General features: G+C 45.7%; 2 protein-coding genes, 1 long non-coding RNA gene and 1 pseudogene across 18 annotated transcripts in view; 2 read left to right on the top strand and 2 right to left on the bottom strand.

Annotated features, from left to right (window-relative positions):
- LOC115189842 (protein artemis) overlaps positions 1 to 27,218 on the top strand; it is a 162,185-nt gene that overhangs the window by 118,629 nt on the left and 16,338 nt on the right. The window lies entirely within an intron of this gene.
- On the bottom strand, positions 1,098 to 14,113 carry LOC115189850 (transmembrane protein 243-like; annotated as a pseudogene).
- LOC115189852 (uncharacterized) lies at positions 15,844 to 17,267 on the bottom strand. The gene is made up of 3 exons (XR_003877018.1): positions 17,210 to 17,267; positions 16,217 to 16,399; positions 15,844 to 16,116 (listed from the first exon to the last, which is right to left on the bottom strand). It is a non-coding gene; the product is annotated as an uncharacterized LOC115189852 (long non-coding RNA).
- The window catches only part of LOC115189845 (protein artemis), a 27,712-nt gene continuing 18,038 nt past the window's right edge, over positions 17,545 to 27,218 (top strand). For all 3 annotated transcript variants that reach the window (XM_029748368.1, XM_029748367.1, XM_029748369.1), the window contains exons 1-6: positions 17,545 to 17,678; positions 17,824 to 17,875; positions 17,977 to 18,061; positions 18,165 to 18,224; positions 18,333 to 18,388; positions 22,280 to 22,381. In XM_029748368.1, the coding sequence (XP_029604228.1) occupies positions 17,570 to 17,678; positions 17,824 to 17,875; positions 17,977 to 18,061; positions 18,165 to 18,224; positions 18,333 to 18,388; positions 22,280 to 22,381 (464 nt within the window). In that variant the 5' untranslated portion in view covers positions 17,545 to 17,569. The remainder of the gene's footprint in view (positions 17,679 to 17,823; positions 17,876 to 17,976; positions 18,062 to 18,164; positions 18,225 to 18,332; positions 18,389 to 22,279; positions 22,382 to 27,218) is intronic.

A 27,218-nucleotide genomic window follows, 5' to 3' on the forward strand; every position in this document is an offset into this window, starting at 1 on the left:
TCACCAGACATGTCACCTATTGAGCATGTTTAGGGTTGCTCTGGATCGACATGTACAACGGCGTGTTCCAGTTCCCACCAATATCCAGTAACTCTCACAGCCATTGAAGAGGATGGGACAACATTCCCCATCAACAGCCTGATCAGCTCTATGTGAAGGAGATGTGTCGCGCTGCTTGAGGTAAATGGTGGAGACACCAGATACTGACTGGTTTCCTGATCCACACCCCTACCTGTTCTTTTTAAAGGTACCTGTGACCACCGATGCCATATCTGTATTCCCCAGTCATGTGACCTCCATAGATTAGGGCCTAATGAATATATTTAATTTGACTAATTTCCTGATATGACCTCTAACTTTAATCTCTGGTTGCAAGTACATGCGCAGCTACTGTAATCTGATGGTTCAGATCACTGGACAAGTTAATGGAAGCGTAGCTACTGTAATCTGATGATCAGATCACTGGACAAGTTAATGGAACGTAGCTACTGATGCATCTGATCACTGGACAAGTTAATGGAAGCGTAGCTACTGATGGTCAGATCACTGGACAAGGTTAATGGAAGCGTAGCTACTGATGGTCAGATCACTGGACAAGTTAATGGAAGCAGTAGCTACTGTAATCTGATGGTCAGATCACTGGACAAGTTACTGGAAGCGTAGCTACTGTAATCTGATGGTCTTCCTGATCACCTCTGGAGGTAGGCCAGACGCACAGGCAGCACAATTCTCATCTTTTACCCAATCAGAGCAACTCTTTTTGCCAATAACAGGGTGAAAACATCAGAATTAGGCTGACTAAACGCAGCCGAAGTAAAATAAATAATCTGTCATAATTTGCACACAAGGATGGATCAGGAAATCTGGTCACAATGAGTAGACAGTGGATAAGAGACATTTAATACCATGTGTAGACACTTTTCTGAAAATGTGGGACAATCAGAATGTGGCTGAGAAGAAGACGCCAGCTATCAACAAAGCTTATGGCAGAGGTGCAGGACAACACTCACAGGCCAGACAGGATATTGATTATTGATTGCATAAATACTAATCAAAAAAAGCAACAAAACGGTCTGAACAATCCTAAAGTGATTGCTGTGGCAGAGCGGTCAGATGATCTGTGCAGCGCCATTGATTGGTGGAGTAGAAACAGTCACTTGTCTGGAAACTGTCTGTCCTTTTTGTGCTTGTGTGGAATGTGGGCCCCCCCCCCATCGGAACTGGTACTGGGCAGGTCAGCCATCCTCCTGGTATAACTGGTCCCACTAGTCCACCTGGTTCCACTAGTCCAGTCAGTGACCGTGTGTGGCAGTAAGGGTGAGTAAGGCATGTCCAGTCTCACGTCCCTCTGCCCACGTCGTGGAAGTACAGGTTAGCACAGAGACACAGCAGTATGATGGAGGCCAGCATGTAGTAGATTAACTTTCTGAACTTCGGATCCAAGTCCCCCTGCCGGTACCAGACAATCTACAGGAGGAAGACCGAGAGATTCAGCTTAACCCCTGCAGGTACCCACCCCAAGTCCCCCTGCCTGTACCCACCCCAAGTCCCCCTGCCGTACCCAACCCCAAGTCCCCTGCCGGTACCCACCCCCAAGTCCCCCTGCCGGTACCCAACCCCAAGTCCCCCTGCCGGTACCCAACCCCAAGTCCCCCTGCCGGTACCCAACCCCAAGTCCCCCTGCATGTAGCCCCACCCAAGATCCCTGCCGGTACCCAACCCCAAGGTCCCCCTGCCGGTACCCAACCCCAATCCCCCTGCCTGTACCCCAACCCCAAGTCCCCCATGCCTGTACCCAACCCCCAAGTCCCCCTGCCTGTACCCCACCCCAAGTCCCCCCTGCATGTACCCCACCCCAGTCCCCCTGCATGTACCCCACCCCAAGTCCCCCTGATGTACCCCACCCAAGTCCCCTGCATTGTACCCAACCCCAAGTCCCCCTGCCGGTACCCCCAACCCCAAGTCCCCCTGCAGGTACCCCACCCCAAGTCCCCCTGCAGGTACCCCACCCCCAGTCCCCCCTGCATGTACCCCACCCCAAGTCCCCCTGCATGTACCCAACCCCAAGTCCCCCTGCATGTACCCAACCCCAAGTCCCCCTGCATGTACCCAACCCGAAGTCCCCCTGCATGTACCCAACCCCAAGTCCCCCTGCATGTACCCAACCCCCAAGTCCCCCTGCATTTACCCAACCCCAAGTCCCCCGCATGTACCCATGAGATTGGGTACCGGCAGGGGGACGTGGGGTGGTACCGGCAGGGGGACGTGGGATTGGGTACCGGCAGGGGGACGTGGGGTGGTACCAAGTCCCCCTGCTACCCAAGTCCCCCTGCCGGTACCCAATCCCACGTCCCCCTCCGGTACCCACCCCACCCCACGTCCCCCTGCCGGTACCCAATCTCACCCCACGTCCCCCTGCCGGTACCCCCCCCACCCCACGTCCCCCTGCCGGTACCCCACCCCCCCCACGTCCCCCTGCCGGTCCCCCACCCCACCCCACGTCCCCCTGCCGGTACCCAACCCCAAGTCCCCCTGCCGGTACCCAACCCCAAGTCCCCCTGCATGTACCCCACCCCAAGTCCCCCTGCATGTACCCAACCCCAAGTCCCCCTGCATGTACCCCACCCCAAGTCCCCCTGCCGGTACCCCACCCCAAGTCCCCCTGCAGGTACCCCACCCCAAGTCCCCCTGCAGGTACCCCACCCCAAGTCCCCCTGCAGTTACCCCACCCCAAGTCCCCCTGGCAGGTACCCCACCCCAAGTCCCCTGCAGGTACCCAACCCCAGTCCCCCGGCAGTGTACCACCCAACCCCAAGTCCCCCTGCATGTACCCAACCCCAAGTCCCTGCATGTACCCAACCCCAAGTCCCCTGGCATGTACCCATGGAATTGGGTAACCGGCAGGGGGACGTGGGTGGGGTACCGGCAGGGGGACGTGGGGTGGGGTACCGGCAGTGGGGACGTGGGGTGGGGTACCGGCAGGGGGACGTGGGATTGGGGTACCGGCAAGGGGGACGGGTGAGGGTGGGGTGGGTACCAAGTCCCCTGCGCCGGTACCCAATTCCCCCTGGCCGTTACCCAATCCCCACGTCCCGCGCTGCCGGGTACCCCACCCACCCCAACGTCCCCTGCCGGTACCCAATCCCAAGTCCCCCCTGCCGGTACTCCCCAACCCCACGGCCCCAACGTCCCCCTGCCGGTACCCAATCTCACACCACGTCCCCTGCCGGTAACCGTGCCCACCCACCCCACGTCCCCCTGCCGGTACCCAATCTCACCCCACGGTCCCCCTGCCGGTAACCACCCACCCCGACCCCACGTCACCCTTGCCGGTACCCAATCTCACCCCACTCCCCCTGCCGGTACCCCGCCCCGCCCCACGTCCCCCTGCCGGTACCCAATCTCGCCCCACGTCCCCCTGCCGGTACCCAATCTCGCCCCCACGTCCCCCTGCCGGTACCCAATCTCACCCCACGTCCCCCTGCCGGTACCCGCCCCACGTCCCCCTGCCGGTACCCAATCTCACCCCACGTCTCCCCTGCCGGTTACCCAGCCCACGTCCCCCTGCCGGTACCCAACCCACGTCCCCCTGCCGGTACCCAGCCCCACGTCCCCCTGCCGGTACCGCCAGCCCCACGTCCCCCTGCCGGTACCCAGCCCCACGTCCCCCTGCCGGTACCCCAGCCCCACGTCCCCCCCCTGCCGGTACCAGAAGATCTACAGGAGGGAGAGATTTATCCTCTTCAGACCCAAAGAAAGCAGTGTGTACTCACCAGCACCATGGCCGAGCCGCAGGTCAGCAGGATACAGAAAGCCAAAGAAGATGTTGAAGTGGCCAGGGAGGCAACGAGGGGAACACGAATGAACTGATCACTGTTACCTAGGGAACACAATCACCACCTAACTGATCACTGTTACCTAAGGGAACACAATCACCACTAACTGATCACATTTTTTTTTTTAAAACAACAAGACAATACAAAAGGCCGCTCAAATCAGTGGGTGATTGGTCAGGGGTGCACTCAACCCCACCGCCTCCTAGACACCAGCAGAGCGAAGCCCAGCACCCAAGGGATTTTTCAAGTGTGGGAGGACCAAGCCCCGCTCAATGCCCGGGCGGGCAGGAAGGGAGCACATCCATACTACCAGGACCAGCACAGACACCTCTCACAGTATGAAACCACCATAACTACCAGGACCAGCACAGACACCTCTCACAGTATGAAACACCAGAAACTACCGCTGCAGACAGCCACAGATCCCCCTGCAGACAGCCACAGATCCCCCTGCAGACAGATCCCCCTGCAGACAGCCACAGCTAACCCTGCAGACTAGAGGTTGACCGATTAATCGGAATGGACGATTAATTAGGGCCGATTTCAAGTTTTCATAACAATCGGTAATCTGTATTTTTGGCCATCGATTTGCCGATTTTTTTTTTTTTTTTTTTTTTTTACAACCTTTACTTACACTCGGCAAGTCAGATTAAGAACACATTCTTATTTCAATGACGGCCTAGGAACGGGGTTAACTGCCTTGTTCAGGGGGGGGTTCTGGGATTCGTTTTTGCAACCTTCCGGTTACTAGTCCAACGCTCTAACCACCTGCCTTACATTTTACTCTACGAGGAGCCTGCATGGCAGGCTGACTACCTGTTTACGCGGGGCAGCAAGAAGCCAAGGTAAGTTGCTAGCTAGCATTAGACTTATCTATAAAAAAACTATCAATCTTAACATCATCACTAGGTTAACTACACATGGTTGATGATATGTACTATAATCGATGTGGTGCCTGTTAATTCTCATCGAATCACAGCCTACTTCGACAAACGGGTGTTGATGTTCACAAGCGCATTGCGAATAAAGCACTGTCGTTGCACCAATGTACCTAACCATAACATCAATGCCTTTCTTTAAAATCAATAAACAAGTATATATTTTTAAACCTGCATATTTAGTTAATATTGCCTGCTAACATGAAATTGCGTTCATTGTACGCAGAGTCAGGGTTTATGCAACAGTTTGGGCCGCCTGGCTCGTTGCGAACTAATTGCCCAGAATTTTACGGAATTATGACATAACATTGAAGGTTGTGCAATGTAACAGGAATATTTAGACTTAGCGATGCCACCCGTTAGATAAAATACGGAACGGTTCCGTATTTCACTGACAGGAAAAACGTTTTATTTTCGAGGTGATAGTTTCCGGATTCGACCATATTAATGACCTAAGGCTCTGTATTTCTGTGTGTTATGTTATAATTAAGTCTATGATTTGATAGACACTCGCTCTGAGACTTGGAGTGGTTGTTTCCCTTGCTCTGCATGGGTAACGCTGCTTCGAGGGTGGCTGTTGTCGATGTGTTCCTGGTTCGAGCCCAGGGTAGGAGCGAGGAGAGGGACGGGAAGCTATACTGTTACACTGGCAATACTAAAGTGCCTATAAGAACATCCAATAGTCAAAGGTATATGAAATACAAATCGTATAGAGAGAAATAGTCCTATAATTCCTATAATAACTACAACCTAAAACTTCTTACCAGGGAATATTAAAGACTCATGTTAAAAGGAACCACCAGCTTTCATATGTTCCCATGTTCTGAGCAAGGAACTTAAACGTTAGCTTTCTGACATGGCACATATTGCACTTTTACTTTCTTCTCCAACACTTGTTTTTGCATTATTTAAACCAAATTGAACATGTTTCATATTTATTTGAGGCTAAATTGATTTTATTGATGTATTATATTAAGTTAAAATAAGTGTTCATTCAGTATTGTTGTAATTGTCATTATTACAAATAATAAATCGGCCGATTAATCGGCATCAGGGTTTTTGGCCTCCAATAATCGGTATCGGTGTTGAAAAATCATAATCGGTCGACCTCTACTGCAGACAGCCACAGATCCCCCTGCAGACAGCCACAGATCACCCTGCAGACAGCCACAGATCAACCCATCTTTCCCAGTAAATCATCATTCTACCATTTCCTCTCCCAATTCATTTTTTAAATGTAACTAGGCAAGTCCATTAAGAACAAATTCTTATTTACAATGACGACCTAGGAAGAGTGGGTTAACTGCCTTGTTCAGGGGCAGAACGACAGATTTTTACCTTGTCAGCTCAGGGACTCAATCAGCAACCTTTCGGTTACTGGCACAACGCTCTAACCACTAGGCTAGTGTAGTCATTCATGTTTAACCTGTTGGGGCTAGGGGTCAGTATTGAGAATTTTGAAAAAAAATATGTGCCCATTTTTAACTGCCTCCTACACCAACTCAGAAGCTAGATTTGGATAGAAAACACTCTGAATTTTCTAAAACTGTTTGAATGGTGTCTGTAAGTATAACAGAACTCATATGGCAGTCAAAACCTGAGACAATTTCTAACAGGAAGTGGGTATCTGATGTGTTGAATTACTTTAAGCCTATGCCATTGAAACACAGGGACTTATTAATCATTGAGCACTTCCTACGCCATCCACAAGATGTCACCAGTCTTTACAAAGTGGTTTGAGTCTTCTACTGTGAAAACTGACTCGAACAAGAGACTTGGAATGTTGGTCATAAGCGGATGGCCAATACTACTCTGGCGCGCGAGTGCATGTTTGGGTACTCTCGTTCCAATACGTTTTAAAAGAGAATGCAATCGTCCGCCTTGAATATTATTGAAGTTCTGATTGAAAAAGGCCCTAATGATTTATGCTATACAATGTTTGACATGTTTGAACTAACGTAAATATATATTTTTCCCTCTTTGGTGAAGACAAGTCCGGCGGGCGACGTTCATGTTTTTGAGTAGCCTACAGGACGCGCTAACAACACGGAGCTTTTTGGACATAAATTATGAGCTTTTTCGAACAAAACTACATTTGTTATGGACCTGGGATTCCTGGTAGTGCCTTCTGATGAAGATAATCAAAGGTAAGGGATTATTTACATAGTATTTTGGATTTTAGATCTCTCCAACATGGCGCCTAGTCTGTATCGCCAAGCCTATTTTTCTGAGCACAGGACCTCGTTTATTGCAAAGTGTGATTTCCCAGTAAAGTTATTTTTAAATCTGGCAATCCGGTTGCGTTCACGAGATGTTAATCTATAATTCTTTGAATGACAATATAATATTTTACCAATGGTTTCGAATAGTAATTATTTAATTTGTTGTGCTTATTGACTGGCGGTATTGGAGGGAAAATATTTTCTCAACATCAACGCCATTGTAAAATGCTGTTTTTGGATATAAATATGAACTTGATAGACAATACATGCATTTTTGTTCTAACATAATGTCCTAGGAGTGTCATCTGATGAAGATTGTCAAAGGTTAGTGCATCATTTTAGCTGGTTTTCTGCTTTTGGTGACGCCTGTCTTTGCAGTGACAAAACATTACACACAGCTATTTTCAATGTACTGTCCTAACATAATCTAACTTTATGCTTTCGCCGTAAAGCCTTTTTGAAATCGGACAACGTGGTTAGATTAAGGAGATGTTATCTTTCAAAGGGTGTAAGATAGTTGTATGTTTGAGAAATTTGAATGATGACATTTAATTGTTTTCAAATTTGGCGCCCTTGATATTTCACCTGCTGTTGATCGGGTGTACCAGGGGTGGGACGCTTGCGTCCCACTAGCCCATAGAAGTTAACAGTATTACTGTACAGAGTGTGTCCATGCAACTTGTGTGACTTGTTCAGCACATTTTTACTCCTGAAATTATTTAGGATCCAAAACAAAAGGGGTTGAAAACTTACAAAACATTTCAGCTTCTCATTTTTTTATAAAATGTGTAAAAATGTCTAAAAAAAACACAATCCCACTTTGCCATTATGGGATATTATTATGGGATATTGTGTGAATCCATTCAGGCTGTAACAACACGTGGAAACAGGCCAGGGGTACTTACTACAACGAGCAGGGATGTTAGTCCTCCGATCGCCAGGTTGATGGCTCTGTCCTGCAAGGACAAGAGGACATTACATGAGACAAGACAATAACACACACGCTGTGGCGGTCAAGACTGCCGGTCAGTACGGGCTGGAGATTCCCAGTACGGGCCGGAGATTCCCAGTACGGGCCGGAGATTCCCAGTACGGGCCGGAGATTCCCAGTACGGGCCGGAGATTCCAGTACGGGCCGGAGATTCCCAGTATGGGCCCAGATGGGGCTGTGGGGGTCATGACTGCCGGTCTCACGGTAACTAACCGGTAATCACCCCGTTTAGCATCTCCAGGCCTCCACACATACAAGCAGCTGATTGGAACATCTACATTTAGAAAAGTCTAGAATATATTTAATAAAACACCGTCACAATAAATACATGATTGGTTTTAGGTTCAAAGAAACATGATGAAGAAAATGTATTTAGATACTAGATACTGTATGTTATCTGGCTATTCTCCATGATATAGACTGTAGGCTTGTTCATTTATCAGACTAGATACTGTATGTTATCTGGCTATTCTCTATGATATAGACTGTAGGCTTGTTCATTTATCAGACTAGATACTGTATGTTATCTGGCTATTCTCCATGATATAGACTGTAGACTTGTTCATTTATCAGACTAGATACTGTATGTTATCTGGCTATGATATAGACTGTAGACTTGTTCATTTATCAGACTAGATACTGTATGTTATCTGGCTATTCTCCATGATATAGACTGTAGACTTGTTCATTTAGCAGACGATATGCTTATAAGTCCTGCGTTATTGTTTTACATGATATGATTTTATAGTAAGAATAATATAATTAAATTTAGCTGAATAAAATAGAAAAGGATATTTTCCCCATTCCGGAGCAGAGCCACATATAAAGTGACCATGTTGAGTGTATAAGTGTTCATTTGAAACTGGTCCTAGGTTCAGAGTTATTTGAAACAGGTCCTAGGTTCAGAGTTATTTGAAACTGGTCCTAGGTTCAGAGTTATTTGAAACAGGTCCTAGATTCAGAGTTATTTGAAACAGGTCCTATGTCCTAGGTTCAGAGTTATTTGAAACAGGTCCAAGGTTCAGAGTTATTTGAAACGGGGCCTATGGCCTCGGTTCAGAGTTATTTGAAACAGGTCCTAGGCTCAGAGTTATTTGAAACTGGTCCTAGGTTCAGAGTTATTTGAAACTGGTCCTAGATTCAGTGAGATATACCTGCTGGAGCGCGTGCTGCTATGGTGACCAGTGAGCTGAGATAAGGCGGGGCTTTACCTAGCAAAGACTTATAGATGACCTGGAGCCAGTGGGTTTGGCGACGAATATGAAGCGAGGGCCAACCAACGAGAGCATACAGGTTGCAGTGGTGGGTAGTACAGTGAGGGAAAAAAGTATTTGATCCCCTGCTGATTTTGTACGTTTGCCCACTGATAAAGAAATGATCAGTCTATAATTTTAATGGTAGGTTTATTTATCCTCATTAACATGCAAATCATTTTATAACATTTTTAACATGAGTTTTTCTGGATATTTTTGTTGTTATTCTGTCTCTCAATGTTCAAATAAACCTACCATTAAAATTATAGACTGATCCTTTCTTTGTCAGTGGGCAAATGTACAAAATCAGAAGGGGATCAAATACTTTCCCCCCCACTGTACAGGCCTCTGAATGAGCTGTCAGATGGTCTCTGGGTGTTCTGAAGGAATCAACACCTTAGAAAGTACCGTCCATGTCATTGTGTTGGGCTTTGGAGCAGCATCCAGAACTACCATGTTCTCCACTGCTTCAACCTGCTGGTGAACTTCTTCCTTCAAATTCACCATCACAGTGAGGTGACTTGTAAAAGCATCATACTGTTATTGATAAGTGTTTAGAGGGAGGGTCAGTGGTTAGAGAGACATAGAGCCATTAGGGTTATATACTGTTATTGATGATTAGTGTTTAGAGGGAGGGTCAGAGGTTAGAGAGACATAGAGCCATTAGGGTTATATACTGTTATTGATGATTAGTGTTTAGAGGGAGGGTCAGTGGTTAGAGAGACATAGAGCCATTAGGGTTAGGGTAATATACTGTTATTGATGATAAGTATTTAGAGGGAGGGTCAGTGGTTAGAGAGACATAGAGCCATTAGGGTTATATACTGTTATTGATGATTAGTGTTTAGAGGGAGGGTCAGTGGTTACACACACACACACACACACACACACACACACACACACACACACACACACACGGCAGGCGTACCCGAGCAGAGGTTTCTCCAAACAGCAGTCTGTTGTCATGGCCGCTGGTGCCATATGTTCTGGAGGTGAAATCATTGGTAGTGAAGTCATCCATGGCTCAGCAGCTCCACCCCATGGACACACAGAGGAACTGCATGCTAGTACCTCCACAGGGGCAGGCCTTACCGGACAGGAAGCAGGGCCAGCCAACCAGATGCCTGACCTGAAGGGTGGGAGGAAGAGGAGAGGGAAGTTAATAGCCTGTCCCTCACCCTATAAAGGGACTGGCTAAAACACTCCCTCTCCCACTTCCCTTTCTTATTCCCCCTATTCCATTACCCCATAAAGGGACTGGCTAAAACACTCCCTCTCCCTCTTCCCTTTCTGATTCCCCCTATTCCATTACCCTATAAAGGGACTGGCTAAAACACTCCCTCTCCCACTTCCCTTTCTGATTCCCCCTATTCCATTACCCCATAAAGGGACTGGCTAAAACACTCCCACTTCCCTTTCTGATTCCCCCTATTCCATTACCCCATAAAGGGACTGGCTAAAACACTCCCTCTCCCTCTTCCCTTTCTGATTCCCCCTATTCCATTACCCCATAAAGGGACTGGCTAAAACACTCCCTCTCCCTCTTCCCTTTCTGATTCCCCCTATTCCATTACCCCATAAAGGGACTGGCTAAAACACTCCCTCTTCCCTTTCTGATTCCCCCTATTCCATTACCCCATAAAGGGACTGGCTAAAACACTCCCTCTCCCACTTCCCTTTCTGATTCCCCCTATTCCATTACCCCATAAAGGGACTGGCTAAAACACTCCCTCTCCCTCTTCCCTTTCTGATTCCCCCTATTCCATTACCCCATAAAGGGACTGGCTAAAACACTCCCTCTCCCTTTCTGATTCCCCCTATTCCATTACCTCCTCTCTTTCCTTGATACCCACTCTTCCCCTTCGCCCTCTCATCTCTGTCCCCAGCCCAATCCCAAATCGCCCCCCTAGACACTAGTGGAGATCCCAGATGACTGAATGGGTCTAGGCAATATGGTGGAACTTCCACCTTGCGGCTAGGCTAGGTCCTAGCCTATCAGAGGAAAGTTTGACAATAGTTCTAACTACTTCCACCTGGCCTATCAGAGGAAAGTTTGACAATAGTTCTACTTCCACCTGGCCTATCAGAGGAAAGTTTGACAATAGTTCTAACTACTTCCACCTGGCCTATCAGAGGAAAGTTTGACAACAGTTCTAACTACTTCCACCTGGCCTATCAGAGGAAAGTTTGAACTAATGTCAAACTGCTTCCACCTGTGAAAAAATCTCAGAACTCCACAAGTCCATAGTGTGTAGTACTAGAGGTCCACCTGGGCCTCCCTCTCCTCCTCTTTTCTCCTCCTGTATCCCTCTCCTCCTGCATCCTTCTCCTCCTCCCCCCTTCATCCTTCTCCTCCCTCCCCTCTTCATCCTTCTCCTCCCTCCCCTCTTCATCCTTCTCCTTCCCCCCCTTCATCCTTCTCCTCCCTCCCCCTCTTCATCCTTCTCCTTCCCCCCTTCATCCTTCTCCTCCCTCCCCCTCTTCAACCCTCTCCTCCTCCTCCTCCTTTCTCCTCCTGCATCCTTCTCCTCCCTAGCCCAGCTCTAGCCCAGCTCTAGCCCCAGCTCTAGCCCCAGCTCTAGCCCAGCTCTAGCCCAGCTCTAGCCCAGCTCTAGCCCCTGCTCTAGCCCCTGCTCTAGCCCCTGCTCTAGCCCCTGCTCTAGCCCCTGCTCTAGCCCAGCTCTAGCCCAGCCCCAGCTCTAGCCCAGCTCTAGCCCAGCTCTAGCCCCAGCTCTAGCCCCTGCTCTAGCCCCAGCTCTAGCCCCAGCTCTAGCCCCAGCTCTGCTCTAGCCCAGCTCTACCACAGAAGTATGTTACTGCACGGTGTAGAAGACCATTCTAGGCCAGGTTTCCTGTTGCAACAACATTCTGGGTGAAAAGGCAGAATTCCTGAGGCAGCTTTGTGCTCCAAAGCCACAGGAACAAGAGGTCCATTATGACATGGGAACGAGCTGCTTCTCTCTAGCCTCCAGCTCCATTTCAGCCTGGGCTCCATAACACATCATAACCCTAAGAGCTGCTGCATGGGATCATGTGAACAGCTACACTGAAAACAACAGCAAATCACCCAACTGGAGTCTAAATGGCCTTGCTAGTTACAAACATTTTATTATTATATTTGAACCTTTATTTAACCAGGCAAGTCTGTTAAGAACAAATTCTTATTTACAATGATGGCCTACCGGGGAACAGTAGGTTAACTTGTTCAGGGGCAGAACGACAGATTTTTACCCTGTCAGCTCCAACCGCCGGGCCCCCCGCAGCACCAACCGCCGGGCCCCCCGCCGCCCCAACCGCCGGGCCCCCCGCCGCCCCAACCGCCGTGCCCCCCGCCGCCCCAACCGCCGGGCCCCCCGCCGCCCCAACCGCCGGGCCCCCCGCCGCCGGGCTCCCCGCAGCCCCAACCGCTGCTACTCGCTGTTTATTATCTATGCATAAGTCACTTTACCCCTACCTACATGTACAAATTACCTCAACTAACCTGTACCCCTGCACATTGACTTTGTACCGGTACCCCCTGTATATAGCCTCCACATTGACTCTGTACCGGTACCCCCTGTATATAGCCTCCACATTGACTCTATACCGGTACCCCCTGTATATAGCCTCCACATTGACTCTATACTGGTACCCCCTGTATATAGCCTCCACATTGACTCTGTACCGGTACCCCCTGTATATAGCCTCCACATTGACTCTGTACCGGTACCCCCTGTATATAGCCTCCACATTGACTCTGTACCGTAATACCCTGTATATAACCTCCACATTGACTCTGTACCGGTACCCCCTGTATATAGCCTCCACACTGACTCGGTACCGGTACCCCCTGTATATAGACTCCACATTGACTCTGTACCGGTACCCCCTGTATATAGCCTCCACATTGACTCCTGTACTGGTACCCCTGTATATAGCCTCCACATTGACTCTGCTACCGGTACCCCCTGTATATAGCCTCCACATTGACTCTGTACCGGTACCCCCTGTATATAGCCTCCACATTGACTCTGTACCGGCTACCCCCTGTATATAGCCTCCACATTGACTCTGTACCGGTACCCCCTGTATATAGCCTCCACATTGACTCTGTACCGGTACCCCCTGTATATAGCCTCCACATTGACTCTGTACCGGTACCCCCTGTATATAGCCTCGTTATTGTTATTTTATTGCATTTAAAAAATTAAAAAACATCGGCGCATGTGACAAATACAATCTGAATTGATAGTAGGGTAACGTTATTTGCTTATTTAATTTGGTTTTTCCAGGCAAAGTATAATGGAGTTATACTCCAGTCTAGTTGGTGGCAGTAATACAGCATTTATTGGATGTCAACAGCCGTTAAACCTCATCAAAGAAGAAGGTTAAATAATTCATACCGGCGGCAGGGAGCCCCGACATACCGGAACCGGCTAGCTACAGCAAAACAGTCGGTAACAGCTGGTCGTCGTTAGGCTTGCTAGCTAGCTTAGCTATCTTGGGCGCTGACCTCACAGATGTTAATTTAACATTGATTTCAGACACTTATCAAAAGGTCCCAGAACATATCTAGGAGCTTAATGTTAGACGGCTAGCAAGCTAGCTAGTAAGGCTGCTTATCTAACCTTAACGGCGGGTTGTTACTGATAGCATGTCCGCTAACAATAATACTACCAGAACGGCTCCAACCGTCTGCCGAAAACACCGAGTTCAAAGGTTCAACCAAACGTCTACTTTGTTTCAATGTACTTACGTGTCAGAGCATAATAAAAGGTTGTGTTTCAGATGAATATGTGTCAACTACTTGTCAGTTATTCAGTGTCTCCAAAACTTCCAGGAGCGAAATGATTCTGATCGGGTCAACTAGAAATTACAGCCTGGCGGCTTAAAGGGAACGTGACAGTACTCTTAAAGGGAACGTGGGTTATTACGCAGATACACGTTTCAGCAAAGAAAGATTTGCCATTATTCAATACAGTGTACTAAATCAACATATTTCACATGCATTATTAATGGGTCTGTTTTAATTGAGTTGATGAGTGGTGATTAATGCAAACCTTTTTTTAGGGACACCATTCTGCAGTAATGTTTGTTGAAATCCAAAGTACCCAATTGTCATACTTGAGTAAAAGTATAGATACCTTAATACCTTAAGTAAAAGTGAAAGTCACCCAGTAAAATACTACTTGAGTAAAAGTCTAAAAGTATTTGGTTTTAAATATACTTAAGTATCAAAAGTAAATTTCATTGCTAAAATATACTTAAATATCAAAAGTAAAAGTATAAATCATTTCAAATTCCTTATACTAAGCAAAGCAGACGGCACCATTTTCTTGTTTTGAAAATGTATGGATAGCCAGGGGCACACTCCAACACTATTTTTATTTACAAAACATGCATTTGTGTTTAGTGAGTCTGCCAGAACATACGCAGTAGGGATACCCACGCGATCTCTTGATAAGTGTGTAAATTTCACAATTTTCCTGTTCTGCTAAGCATTCAAAATGTAAAGAGTGCTTTGGGTTATCAGGGAAAATGTATAGAATAAAAAGTACAATATTTTCTTTAGGTATGTAGTGAAGTAAAAGTTGTGAAAAATATAAATAGTAAAGTACAGATACCCAGAAAAACTACTTCAGTAGTAGTTTCAAGTAATTTTACTGAAGTACTTTACACCACTGGAAAGTCCAGTCGTTATCTTCATATCATATGAATTCATCATTGGAGACTTGTAAATATATTCATCAGGACCAATACTTAAGCCAAATAGTTGTATTGTTTTACCCACCTGCTAACTGTCATACCAGTTCAGCTCTCAGTCCATTCTAACTGGGCCCCATATCCCCCACAGGAGTATCCAGGAGGAGGCACCTTCACACAACATTCATATAGAAATGTGTGTTTATAGAATAACCATGAATGTCATGCAGCAGAATATGTGCTCAGCAGCTCTATGTTTTAGTTGGAGTACTGGTATATGTGAATCCTAGTTAGTGTATTGGTATATGTGAATCCTAGTTAGTGTACTGGTATATGTGAATCCTAGTTAGTGTACTGGTATATGTGAATCCTTGTTAGTGTACTGGTATATGTGAATCCTAGTTAGTGTACTGGTATATGTGAATCCTAGTTAGTGTACTGGTATATGTGAATCCTAGTTAGTGTACTGGTATGTGAATCCTAGTTAGTGTACTAGTATATGTGAATCCTAGTTAGTGTACTGGTATATGTGAATCCTAGTTAGTGTACTGGTATATGTGAATCCTAGTTAGTGTACTGGTATGTGAATCCTAGTTAGTGTACTAGTATATGTGAATCCTAGTTAGTGTACTGGTATGTGAATCCTAGTTAGTGTACTGGTATGTGAATCCTAGTTAGTGTAATGGTATATGTGAATATCCCCGTTACGGGGTCAGACTTTAGGTATTTCATTTTGTTGACGGTGATCCCAGTTCTCATACTAACGTCACAATATCACATGATGAGGGTGTGATAGCCCCAGTCCATAATCCCCTCTCACACAGTTCAATAGTTCATCTGGATCCACAACAAAACATTCATCAAAAGGACCCTTTATAACACACACATACCCTTCCCTCACAGGATCACACATCAGACAGCTTCAGCCTCACAGCCTTTATTCAGTGAACTGGTCTACATTCCACAGCTGGGATGGTGTTGCCTTCCTTCCTACAGACGTCTTCTTCAAAAACATGTCAAAAGATATTCAAAATGGAAAAGAGAGATCGCTGGACACTTCCTGACTTAATATGCATAGACCTTCACTTTATGGACTTCCCTGTCTTCACATTCTCTTTTTCTGTTGTAGTAATAGAATGTGTTGTCTCGACGCTGAAGCTTCTTTACAAACCCAGTCTCAGGCCACCTGTCGATCTGAGACAAAGAAGCAATGCCATAGTGACACATTCATCTTGTAGTAAACCAACTGTCAATGCTTTTAGCCAGTGATAGGGATTCATTTAAAGTTGTTTACCAAGTCAACTTGCTTTACTTGTTTGTATTCCAGTTCATCTCTGTAGCCTGCCTGTTGGAATCGGTATAAGTTCTCCACCTCGTCAGTCCATTGTTTGGCTCTGCTCATGGACTTTGGCGTTGCGTTGCCATCTAAGTAGGCTGCACAAGACATTGTGCTGCAGAGAGGATGTCCACAGGCGACCTACAGGAGCAAATAGTGGGCTCAGTTAGACAAGTTCAAGAATCTCTATATACTGACATGACATTCATGGACACGGAAATACATATAGGAAAAGTAAATAAACAATAAAACACCATTTTAAAAGAATGGCAATTACATAGTAGGTTATATGGGTAGGGGGATCCTGATTTTCTGTTTCTCTCCATCCTCCTGTCCTGGGGGGTAGAGAACAGATGGGTGCAGCAGGTGGGTCTGCCTGTCACTTGTCAGATAGCCAGTCTCGGTACAGGACATTGTAGAGAGGAGAGCAGGCAGAACTCCTCTCTTAATTCTTACACACTAACCATCTTATTACCGAAAACATTTTATCTACATATTTCTTAAGCTGATTTCAGTTTTAATATTCGTGCCCGAAACCAATCAAATGTAATTTGCACAGTTGACACTAACGTTGCCAAACGTACAGTAGCTAGCTAGCTAATATTTGAATGAAAGTTGCTAGCACTAGCTTCAGGCTACGGTAGATATAATATACAAGTCACAGTTCTGAAAATAGACTGAATCTGGCTAGCTAGCTAGCTAATATTTGAATGAAAGTTGCTAGCACTAGCTTCAGGCTACGGTAGATATAATATACAAGTCACAGTTCTGAAAATAGACTGAATCTGGCTAGCTAGCTAGCTAATATTTGAATGAAAGTTGCTAGCACTAGCTTCAGGCTACGGTAGATATAATATACAAGTCACAGTTCTGAAAATAGACTGAATCTGGCTAGCTAGCTATACATTTTATCTCCATTTGATTAAGTAGCTAATACCACATGTTACTTACAGCTGAACGGGGCAAGACTCACAGTCCCAAGAGTTGGTGATGAGGACGGTTGTCTTTAGTTACCTAGCAACCCAAACCTACCTTCCTTCCTTCCTTCCATCCTTCCTTCCATCCTTCTTCAACAAGGTGTTGTTTTTGTTACTGACTACTGCTAGCAACGTTGTAGTTATAGTGAGCAGGTAAAATGCAGATACAATGCTGGCCGTGGTATCGTTTAGTTTTGGCTCCCATCCACTAGGTGTCTTAGCTAACGTTAGCTATTCAAGTATCCCCGACCAAAATGCGCCGACATGTCACCTAGCAGCAGTCAAACGAGTGGGTCGGTCGTTTAGAAAATACTGGAGCTAATCTTCAATCAAAATGAGTTCGTTCGCTGGTCGTATGAAGGAGTATCCCAACATGTCTCTGGACCGTTTCGACAGGGAGAATCTACATGCAAGGGCTTATTTTTTATCTCACTGTCATAAAGGTAAAGAAACTCTGAGGTACAGTGAACCAAACAGCAGTTAGCTAGCTAAAGATAACTAGCCAGGATGTGCTCTAACGTTAACTGTTACACAGTAAGACATGTAACTAACTAACGTTAGCTACTTACATCATGTATTTTTCTGCAGATCACATGAAGGGACTGAAGGGGCCCCTGTTGAAAAGAAAGTTGAAATTCAGGTGATTTCACAACGTTTTATTTTGATGGTCTGAAAGTTCAGTGAAACTGTTTCAAAGCTAACTGATGCTCTAACGTTACTGTCTGTGTTCATTTGTTCCAGTCTGACAGTCAAACTGTACTGTTCATTTGTAACTAAGGAACTGTTGCTGAGCAACCCAAAATATGCCTTCTGGGAAGATCACATAGTAAGTAGTTGATTGTGAAAAATCATTCTGAATACTGAACACTAGTTATGGACGTATTGCTAGGTAAGCTTTGTGTAATTTAATGTGCTTTCTGTTTGTCCAGGTTGCTTTGGAACTGGAGAGTCCCACACTAATCACTTTAATAGATGAGGCTTCAGGAGAGGTACGACACTGGGTCATCATTACAACACATATAGGGTCATATAAGGGCTGATCGCTGTTAGTTTGCTATATGACTGACTCTTTGATGACTGATTGTGTGTGTCCACAGAGAGAAGAACTTGTGGTGACTCTGCTTCCTGCAGGTCACTGTCCAGGCTCGGTCATGTGAGTACTGTGTGTGTGTGTGTGTGTGTGTGTGTGTGTTTATGTGGTAATATGACATATCACCTGGCTTTTGTGTGTGTGTGGTATCACCTGGCTTGTGTGTGTGTGTGTGTGTGTGTGGTATCACCTAGTGTGTGTGTGTGTGTGTGTGTGTGTGTGTGTGTGTTTGTGGTAATATGACATATCACCTAGCTTGTGTGTGGTATCACCTAGCTTGTGTGTGTGTGTGTGTGTGTGTGTGTGTGTGTGTGTGTGGTATCACCTAGCTTGTGTGTGTGTGCTTGTGGTATCACCTGGCTTGTGTGTGTGTGTGTGTGTGGTATCACCTAGCTTGTGTGTGTGTGCTTGTGGTATCACCTGGCTTGTGTGTGTGTGTGTGTGTGTGTGTGTGTGTGTGTGTGTGGTATCACCTGGCTTGTGTGTGTGTGTGTGGTATCACCTGGCTTGTGTGCGTGTGCTTGTGGTATCACCTGGCGTGTGTGTGTGTGTGTGTGGTATCACCTGGCTTGTGTGTGTGTGTGTGGTATCACCTGGCTTGTGTGTGTGTGTGTGTGTGGTATCACCTAGCTTGTGTGTGTGTTAGTTAGACTTGGGTGATATATCATATATAGCTACTGTGTACTGGGGTATTTAGAAATACCGACAATTGGATATTTTTGGGGGGTGAGGGCCCTCTAAAGCTCTGAGCCTCGCAGGGGAGCATGCAACGCCACTGTTTATAACTATCATTTCCCTAGCTAAGATGTACTGAGTAAATGATCTCCAGCCAGGGCTCCAGCTGGTTTGCTAACTTGTTAGCTAAGATGTACTGAGTAAATGATCTCCAGCCAGGGCTCCAGCTGTGCATCTGGTTTGCTAACTTGTTAGCTAAGTGTTAGATGGCAACATCAAGCTTCCTGGTTACAGCAGACACAATCAATGCTGTGTAATATTTGTTTTGTTGCTAGCAGCAAACTGTGAGTGGCCTGTTGACATAGTTGTATAACTTTATGAGCTGGGTTGTCTGTCCTTGCAATTTGTTTATGTGCGCTTGTTAGCATTTAGCTAGCGTCCGCTATGGGAATTCGCTTGTAATTTATAAGCATTTGTTGGGACTCCAACCGAAAACATTAAGAACACCTGCTCTTTCCATGACAGACTGACAAGGTGAATCCAGGTGAAAGATATGATCCCTTATTGATGTCACTTGTTAAATCCACTTCAATCAGAGTAGATGAAGGGCAGGAGACAGGTTAAAGAAGGATTTGTAAGCCTTGAGACTAATGAGACATGGATTGTGTATGTGTGCCATTCAGAGGGTGAATGTGCAAGACAAAATGTTGAAGTGCCTTTGAATAAGGTATGGTAATAGGTGCCATGCGAACTGGTTTGTCAAGAACTGCAGTGCTGCTGGGACATCCAGCCATCTTGGCACAACTGTGAGAAGCAAAAGGGGGGGGGTGAGTGTATAAACAATAAGAACACTTTCCTAATATTGAGTTGCCTCCCCCATTCGTTGGGGCGTGGACACTACAAGGTGTCGAAAGCTTTCTACAGGGAAGCTGGCCCAATGATTCCCACAGTTGTGTCCAGTTGGCTGGATGTCCTTTGGGTGGTGGACCGTTCTTGATACACAAAGGAAACTGTTGAGTGTGAGAAACCCAGCAACGTTGCCGTTCTTGACTCAAACCGGTTCGCCTGGCACCTACTACCATATGCCGTTCAAAGGCACTTAAATCTCTTGTCTTGCCCGTTCACCCTCTGAATGGCACACATACACAATCCGTCTCAATTATCTCAAGACTTAAAAATCATTCTTTAACATGTCTCCTCTCCTTCATCTACACTGATTGAAGTGGATTTAACAAGTGACATCAATAAGGGATCATAGCTTTCACCTGGTCAGTCTGCCATGGAAAGAGCAGGTGTTCTTAATGTTTTGTGTACAGGCGCACCGGTTTGCGTCAAGAACTGCAACGTTGCTGGGTTTTTCACACTCAACAGTTTTCCATGTGTATCAAGAACTGGTACTGTGTTTTATTTAAATATATTAGTACCAGTCAAAAGTTTGGACACACCTACTCATTCAAGGGTTTTTCTTTATTTTTACTATTTTATACATTATCCATCAAAACTATGAAACAACAATCAAAAAAGTGTTAAACAAATCAAAATATATTTTAGATTCTTCAAAGTAGCCACCCTTTGCCTTTGACAGCTTTGCACACTCTTGGCATTCTCTCAACCAGCTTCACCTGGAATGCTTCTCCAACAGTCTTGAAGGAGTTCCCACATATGCTGAGCACTTGTTGGCTGCTTTTGCTTCACTCTGCAGTCCAACTCATCCCAAACTCTCAATTGGGTTGAGGTCGGTTGATTGTGGAGGCCAGGTCATCTGATGCAGCACTCCATCACTCTCCTTCTTGGTCAAATAGCCCTTACACAGCCTGGAGGTGTGTTGGGTCATTGTCCTGTTGAAAAACAAATGATATTCCCCTAAGCGCAGACCAGATGGGATGGCGTATCACTGCAGAAGCTGTGGTTGCCATGCTGGTTAAGTGTGCCTTGAATTCTAAATAAACCACAGACAGTGTCACCATCACACCACCTCCTCCTCCATGCTTCACGGTTGGAACCACACATGCAGAGATCATCCGTTCACCTACTCTGCATCTCACAAAGACACGACGGTTGGAACCAAAAATACAACATTTGGACTCATCAGACCAAAGGACAGATTTCCACCGGTCTAAAGTCCACTGCTCGTGTTTCTGGGCCCAAGCAAGTCTCTTCTTATTATTGGTGTCCTTTAGTAGTGGTTTCTTTGCAGCAATTCAACCATGAAGGCCTGATTCGGGGCGGCAGGTAGCCTAGTGGTTAGAGTGTTGGGCCATTTAACCGAAAGGTTGGTGGATCGAATCACCGAGCTGACAAGGTAAAAATCTGTCGTTCTGCCCCTGAACAAGGCAGTTAACCCACTGTTCCCCGATAGGCCGTCATTGTAAATAAGAAGTTGTTCTTAACTGACTTGCCTAGTTAAATAAAAGTGAGGGAAAAAATGAAAAAGAATCACGTAGTCTCCTCTGAACAGTTGATGTTGAGATGTGTCTGTTACTTGAACTCTGTGAAGCATTTATTTGGGCTGCAATCTGAGGTGCAGTTAACTACAATGAACTTATCCTCTGCAGCAGAGGTAACTCTGGGTCTTCCTTTCCTGTGGAGGTCCTCATAAGAGCCAGTTTCATCATAGCGCTTGAGGGTTTTTGCGACGGCACTTGAAAAATGTTCAAAGTTCTTTAGATTTTTTGGATTGACTGACCTTCATGTCTTAAAGTAATGTCGATCGTTTCTCTTTGCTCATTTGAAATGTTCTTGCCATAATATGGACTTGATCTTTTACCAAATAGGGCTATATTCTGTATACCACCCCTACCCTTTCACAACACAACTGGTTGGCTCAAATGCATTAATGAACTTTTAACAAGGCACACCTGTTAATTGAAATGGATTCCAGGTGACTACCTCATGAAGCTGGTTGAGAGAATGCCAAGAGTGTGCAATGCTGTCATCAAGGCAAAGGGTGGCTACTTTGAAGAATCTCAAATATAATTTAACAAATTTTTTGGTTTCTACATGACTCCATATGTGTTATTTCATAGTTTTGATGTCTTCACTATTATTCTACAATGTAGAAAATAGTAAAAATAAAGAAAAGGCCTTGAATGAGTAGGTGTGTCCAAACTTTGTCCTGGGACTGAGATTTATATATATATATATATATATATATATATATTAATTCGTACCGTATACCCCGTTATGGTACAGGAACGATATGAAGGTATGAAAACCTGGATATCTCCCAACCCTTGTGTGTGTGTGTGTGTGTGTGTGTGTGTGTGTGTGTGTGTGTAGGTTCTTGGTAGAGGGGGCCCAGGGCACGGTGTTGTACACAGGAGACTTCCGACTGGCGAAGGGAGACGCCTCCCGCATAGAACCCCTCCACTCTGGGAGCAGGTACACACACACACACACACACACACACACACACACACACACACACACACACACACACACACACACACACACACACTACCTACAGTATATACAGACAGAATGACTACCAAATACTGCTTATCATAGTACAATACATAGAACTCCTCCACTCTGGGAGCAGGCACACACACACACACACACACACACACACACACTACCTACTGTATATACAGACAGAATGACTACCAAATACTGCTTATCATAGTACAATACATAGAACTCCTCCACTCTGGGAGCAGGTACACACACACACACACACACACACACACACACACACACACAACCTACTGTATATACAGACAGAATGACTACCAAATACTGCTTATCATAGTACAATACATAGAACTCCTCCACTCTGGGAGCAGGTACACACACACACACACACACACACACACACACACACACACACAACCTACTGTATATACAGACAGAATGACTACCAAATACTGCTTATCATAGTACAATACATAGAACTCCTCCACTCTGGGAGCAGGTACACACACACACACACACACACACACACACACACACACACACACACACACACACACACACACACACACACACACACACACACAACCTACTGTATATACAGACAGAATGACTACCAAATACTGCTTATCATAGTACAATACATAGAACTCCTCCACTTGTGTTAGCCAAGGCCAGTGTGCGTCCTTGCTGATTTGGAAGTGTTTATGCGCTTACCTACGTTATTGTCATATTTTGTGGTTCTGCTAATGAAGTGTTTACCGTGAGCTAGCTACTGCAGGGGTTTAGCGTGAGCTACCGTGAGCTAGCTACTGCAGGGGTTTAGTGTGAGCTACCGTGAGCTAGCTACTGCAGGGGTTTAGTGTGAGCTACCGTGAGCTAGCTACTGCGGGGGTTTAGCGTGAGCTACCGTGAGCTAGCTACTGCAGGGGTTTAGCGTGAGCTACCGTGAGCTAGCTACTGCAGGGGTTTAGCGTGAGCTACCGTGAGCTAGCTACTGCAGGCTTGCTAGATCAGTTTTCAGTGTCATGTTATTTTGACATTTAGCCCTGTGTTTGTATAGGATAATGTCCCTCACTACTTTATTTATACACCCTGTAATTATAGAGATGTACTTTATATGGATATTTCATTCCAAACTGTTTAGAAGTTTACATTTCAAGATCATTCAGTTATGTGAGGCTCCCCTTTAATTAGTCACGTTGTTTAGCCTAGCGCTGTTTAGCCTAGCGCTGTTTAGCCTAGCGCTGTATTGTCTTGTAGAGCATTAAGCCATTACAGCCATGCTATTGAAGTCACGTTGTTTAGCCTAGAGCTGTATTGTCTTGTAGAGAATTAAGCCATGCTATTGAAGTCACGTTGTAGAGCATTAAGCCATTACAGCCATGCTATTGAAGTCACGTTGTAGAGCATTAAGCCATAACAGCCATGTTATTGAAGTCACGTTGTATAGCTTAGCGCTGTATTGTCTTGTAGAGCATTAAGCCATAACAGCCATGCTATTGAAGTCACGTTGTAGAGCATTAAGCCATTACAGCCATGCTATTGAAGTCACGTTGTAGAGCATTAAGCCATTACAGCCATGCTATTGAAGTCACGTTGTAGAGCATTAAGCCATAACAGCCATGCTATTGAAGTCACGTTGTAGAGCATTAAGCCATTACAGCCATGCTATTGAAGTCACGTTGTATAGCCTAGCACTGTATTGTCTTGTAGAGCATTAAGCCATTACAGCCATGCTATTGAAGTCACGTTGTAGAGCATTAAGCCATTACAGCCATGCTATTGAAGTCACGTTGTAGAGCATTAAGCCATTACAGCCATGCTATTGAAGTCACGTTGTAGAGCATTAAGCCATTACAGCCATGCTATTGAAGTCACGTTGTATAGCTTAGCGCTGTATTGTCTTGTAGAGCATTAAGCCATAACAGCCATGCTATTGAAGTCACGTTGTAGAGCATTAAGCCATTACAGCCATGCTATTGAAGTCACGTTGTAGAGCATTAAGCCATTACAGCCATGCTATTGAAGTCACGTTGTAGAGCATTAAGCCATAACAGCCATGCTCTTGAAGTCACGTTGTAGAGCATTAAGCCATTACAGCCATGCTATTGAAGTCATGTTGTAGAGCATTAAGCCATTAGCCATGCTATTGAAGTCACGTTGTAGAGCATTAAGCCATTACAGCCATGCTATTGAAGTCACGTTGTAGAGCATTAAGCCATTACAGCCATGCTATTGAAGTCACGTTGTAGAGCATTAAGCCATAACAGCCATGCTATTGAAGTCACGTTGTATAGCCTAGCACTGTATTGTCTTGTAGAGCATTAAGCCATTACAGCCATGCTATTGAAGTCACGTTGTAGAGCATTAAGCCATTACAGCCATGCTATTGAAGTCACGTTGTAGAGCATTAAGCCATAACAGCCATGCTATTGAAGTCACGTTGTATAGCCTAGCACTGTATTGTCTTGTAGAGCATTAAGCCATTACAGCCATGCTATTGAAGTCACGTTGTAGAGCATTAAGCCATTACAGCCATGCTATTGAAGTCACGTTGTAGAGCCTAGCGCTGTATTGTCTTGTAGAGCATTAAGCCATTACAGCCATGCTATTGAAGTCACGTTGTAGAGCATTAAGCCATTACAGCCATGCTATTGAAGTCACGTTGTATAGCCTAGCGCTGTATTGTCTGGTAGAGCATTAAGCCATTACAGCCATGCTATTGAAGTCACGTTGTATAGCCTAGCGCTGTATGGTCTTGTAGAGCATTAAGCCATAACAGCCATGCTATTGAAGTCGAATAGCATCGAATAGCCCCCGCGATATTCAACTTTTCAGGGAAGTTAGGAACCAGTATTAACAGGCATTTAGGAAAGCAAAGGCTAGCTTTTTCAAACAGAAATTTGCATCCTGTAGCACAAACTCCAAAAAGTTCTGGGACACTGTAAAGTCCATGGAGAATGAGAGCACCTCCTTCCAGCTGCCCACTGCACTGAGGCTAGGAAACACTGTCACCACCGATAATTGAGAATTTCTAGAAGCATTTTTCTACGGCTGGCCATGCTTTCCACCTGGCTACCCCTACCCCGGTCAACAGCCCTGCATCCCCCACAGCAACTTGCCCAAACCTCCCCCATTTCTCCTTCACCCAAATCCAGATAGCTGATGTTCTTAAAGAGTTGCAAAATCTGGACCCCTACAAATCAGCCGGGCTAGACAATCTGGACCCTCTCTTTCTAAAATTAACGCCACAATTGTTGCAACCCCTATTACTAGCCTGTTAAACCTCTCTTTTGTATCGTCTGAGATTCCCAAAGATTGGAAAGCAGCTGCTGTCATCCCCCTCTTCAAAGGGGGAGACACTCTAGACCCAAACTGTTATAGACCTATATCTATCCTACCCTGCCTTTCTAAGGTCTTCGAAAGCCAAGTTAAACAGATCACCGACCATTTCGAATCCCACCGTACCTTCTCCGCTATGCAATCTGGTTTCCGAGCTGGTCATGGGTGCACCTCAGCCATGCTCAAGGTCCTAAACGATATCATAACCGCCATCGATAAAAGACAATACTGTGTAGCCGTATTCATCGACTTGGCCAAGGCTTTCGACTCTGTCAATCACCACATTCTTATCGGCAGACTCAACAGCCTTGGTTTCTCAAATGACTGCCTCGCCTGGTTCACCAACTACTTCTCAGACAGAGTTCAGGGTGTCAAATCAGAGGGCCTGTTGTCCGGACCTCTGGCAGTCTCTATGGGGGTGCCACAGGGTTAAATTCTCGGCCCGAATCTTTTCTCTATATACATCAATGATGCCACTCTTGCTGCTGGTGATTCTCTGATCCACCTCTAAGCAGACGGCACCATTCTGTATACGTCTGGCCCTTCTTTGGACACTGTGTTAACTACATTTTTACATTTTAGTCATTTAGCAGATGCTCTTATCCAGAGCGACTTACAGTAGTGAATGCATACATTTCATTTTTTTTTCTTTTTCGTACTGGCCCCCCGTGGGAATCAAACCCACAACCCTGGCGTTGCAAACACCATGCGTTGCAAACACCATGCTCTACCAACTGAGCTACAGGGAAGGCAATACTACCCTCCAGATGAGCTTCAGTGCCATACAACTCTTCTTCCGTGGCCTTCAACTGCTCTTAAATGCAAGTAAAACTAAATGAATGCTCTTCAACCGATCGCTGCCTGCACCTGCCCGCCCATCCAGCATCACCACTCTGGACGGTTCTGACTTAGAATATGTGGACAACTACAAATACCTAGGTGTCTGGTTAGACTGTAAACTCTCCTTCCAGACTCACATTAAGCATCTCCAATCCAAAATTAAATCTAGAATCGGCTTCCTATTCCGCAACAAAGCATCCTTCACTCATGCTGCCAAACATACCCTCGTAAAACTGACTATCCTACCGATCCTTGACTTCGGTGATGTCATTTACAAAATAGCCTCCAACACTCTACTCAACAAATTGAATGTAGTCTATCACAGTGCCATCCGTTTTGTCACCAAAGCCCCATATACTACCCACCACTGTGACCTTTATGCTCTCGTTGGCTGGCCTTCGCTTCATATTCGTTGCCAAATCCACTGGCTCTAGGCCATCTATAAGTCCTTGCTAGGTAAAGCCCCACCTTATCTCAGCTCACTGGTCACCATAGCAGCACCCACCTGTAGCACGCGCTCCAGCAGGTATATTTCAATGGTCATCCCCAAAGTCAATTCCTCCTTTGGCCGCCTTTCCTTCCAGTTCTCTGCTGCCAATGACTGGAACGAACTGCAAAAATC

This window comes from Salmo trutta, unplaced genomic scaffold (genome assembly GCF_901001165.1).
Source record: "Salmo trutta unplaced genomic scaffold, fSalTru1.1, whole genome shotgun sequence".
Lineage (NCBI taxonomy): Eukaryota > Metazoa > Chordata > Actinopteri > Salmoniformes > Salmonidae > Salmo > Salmo trutta.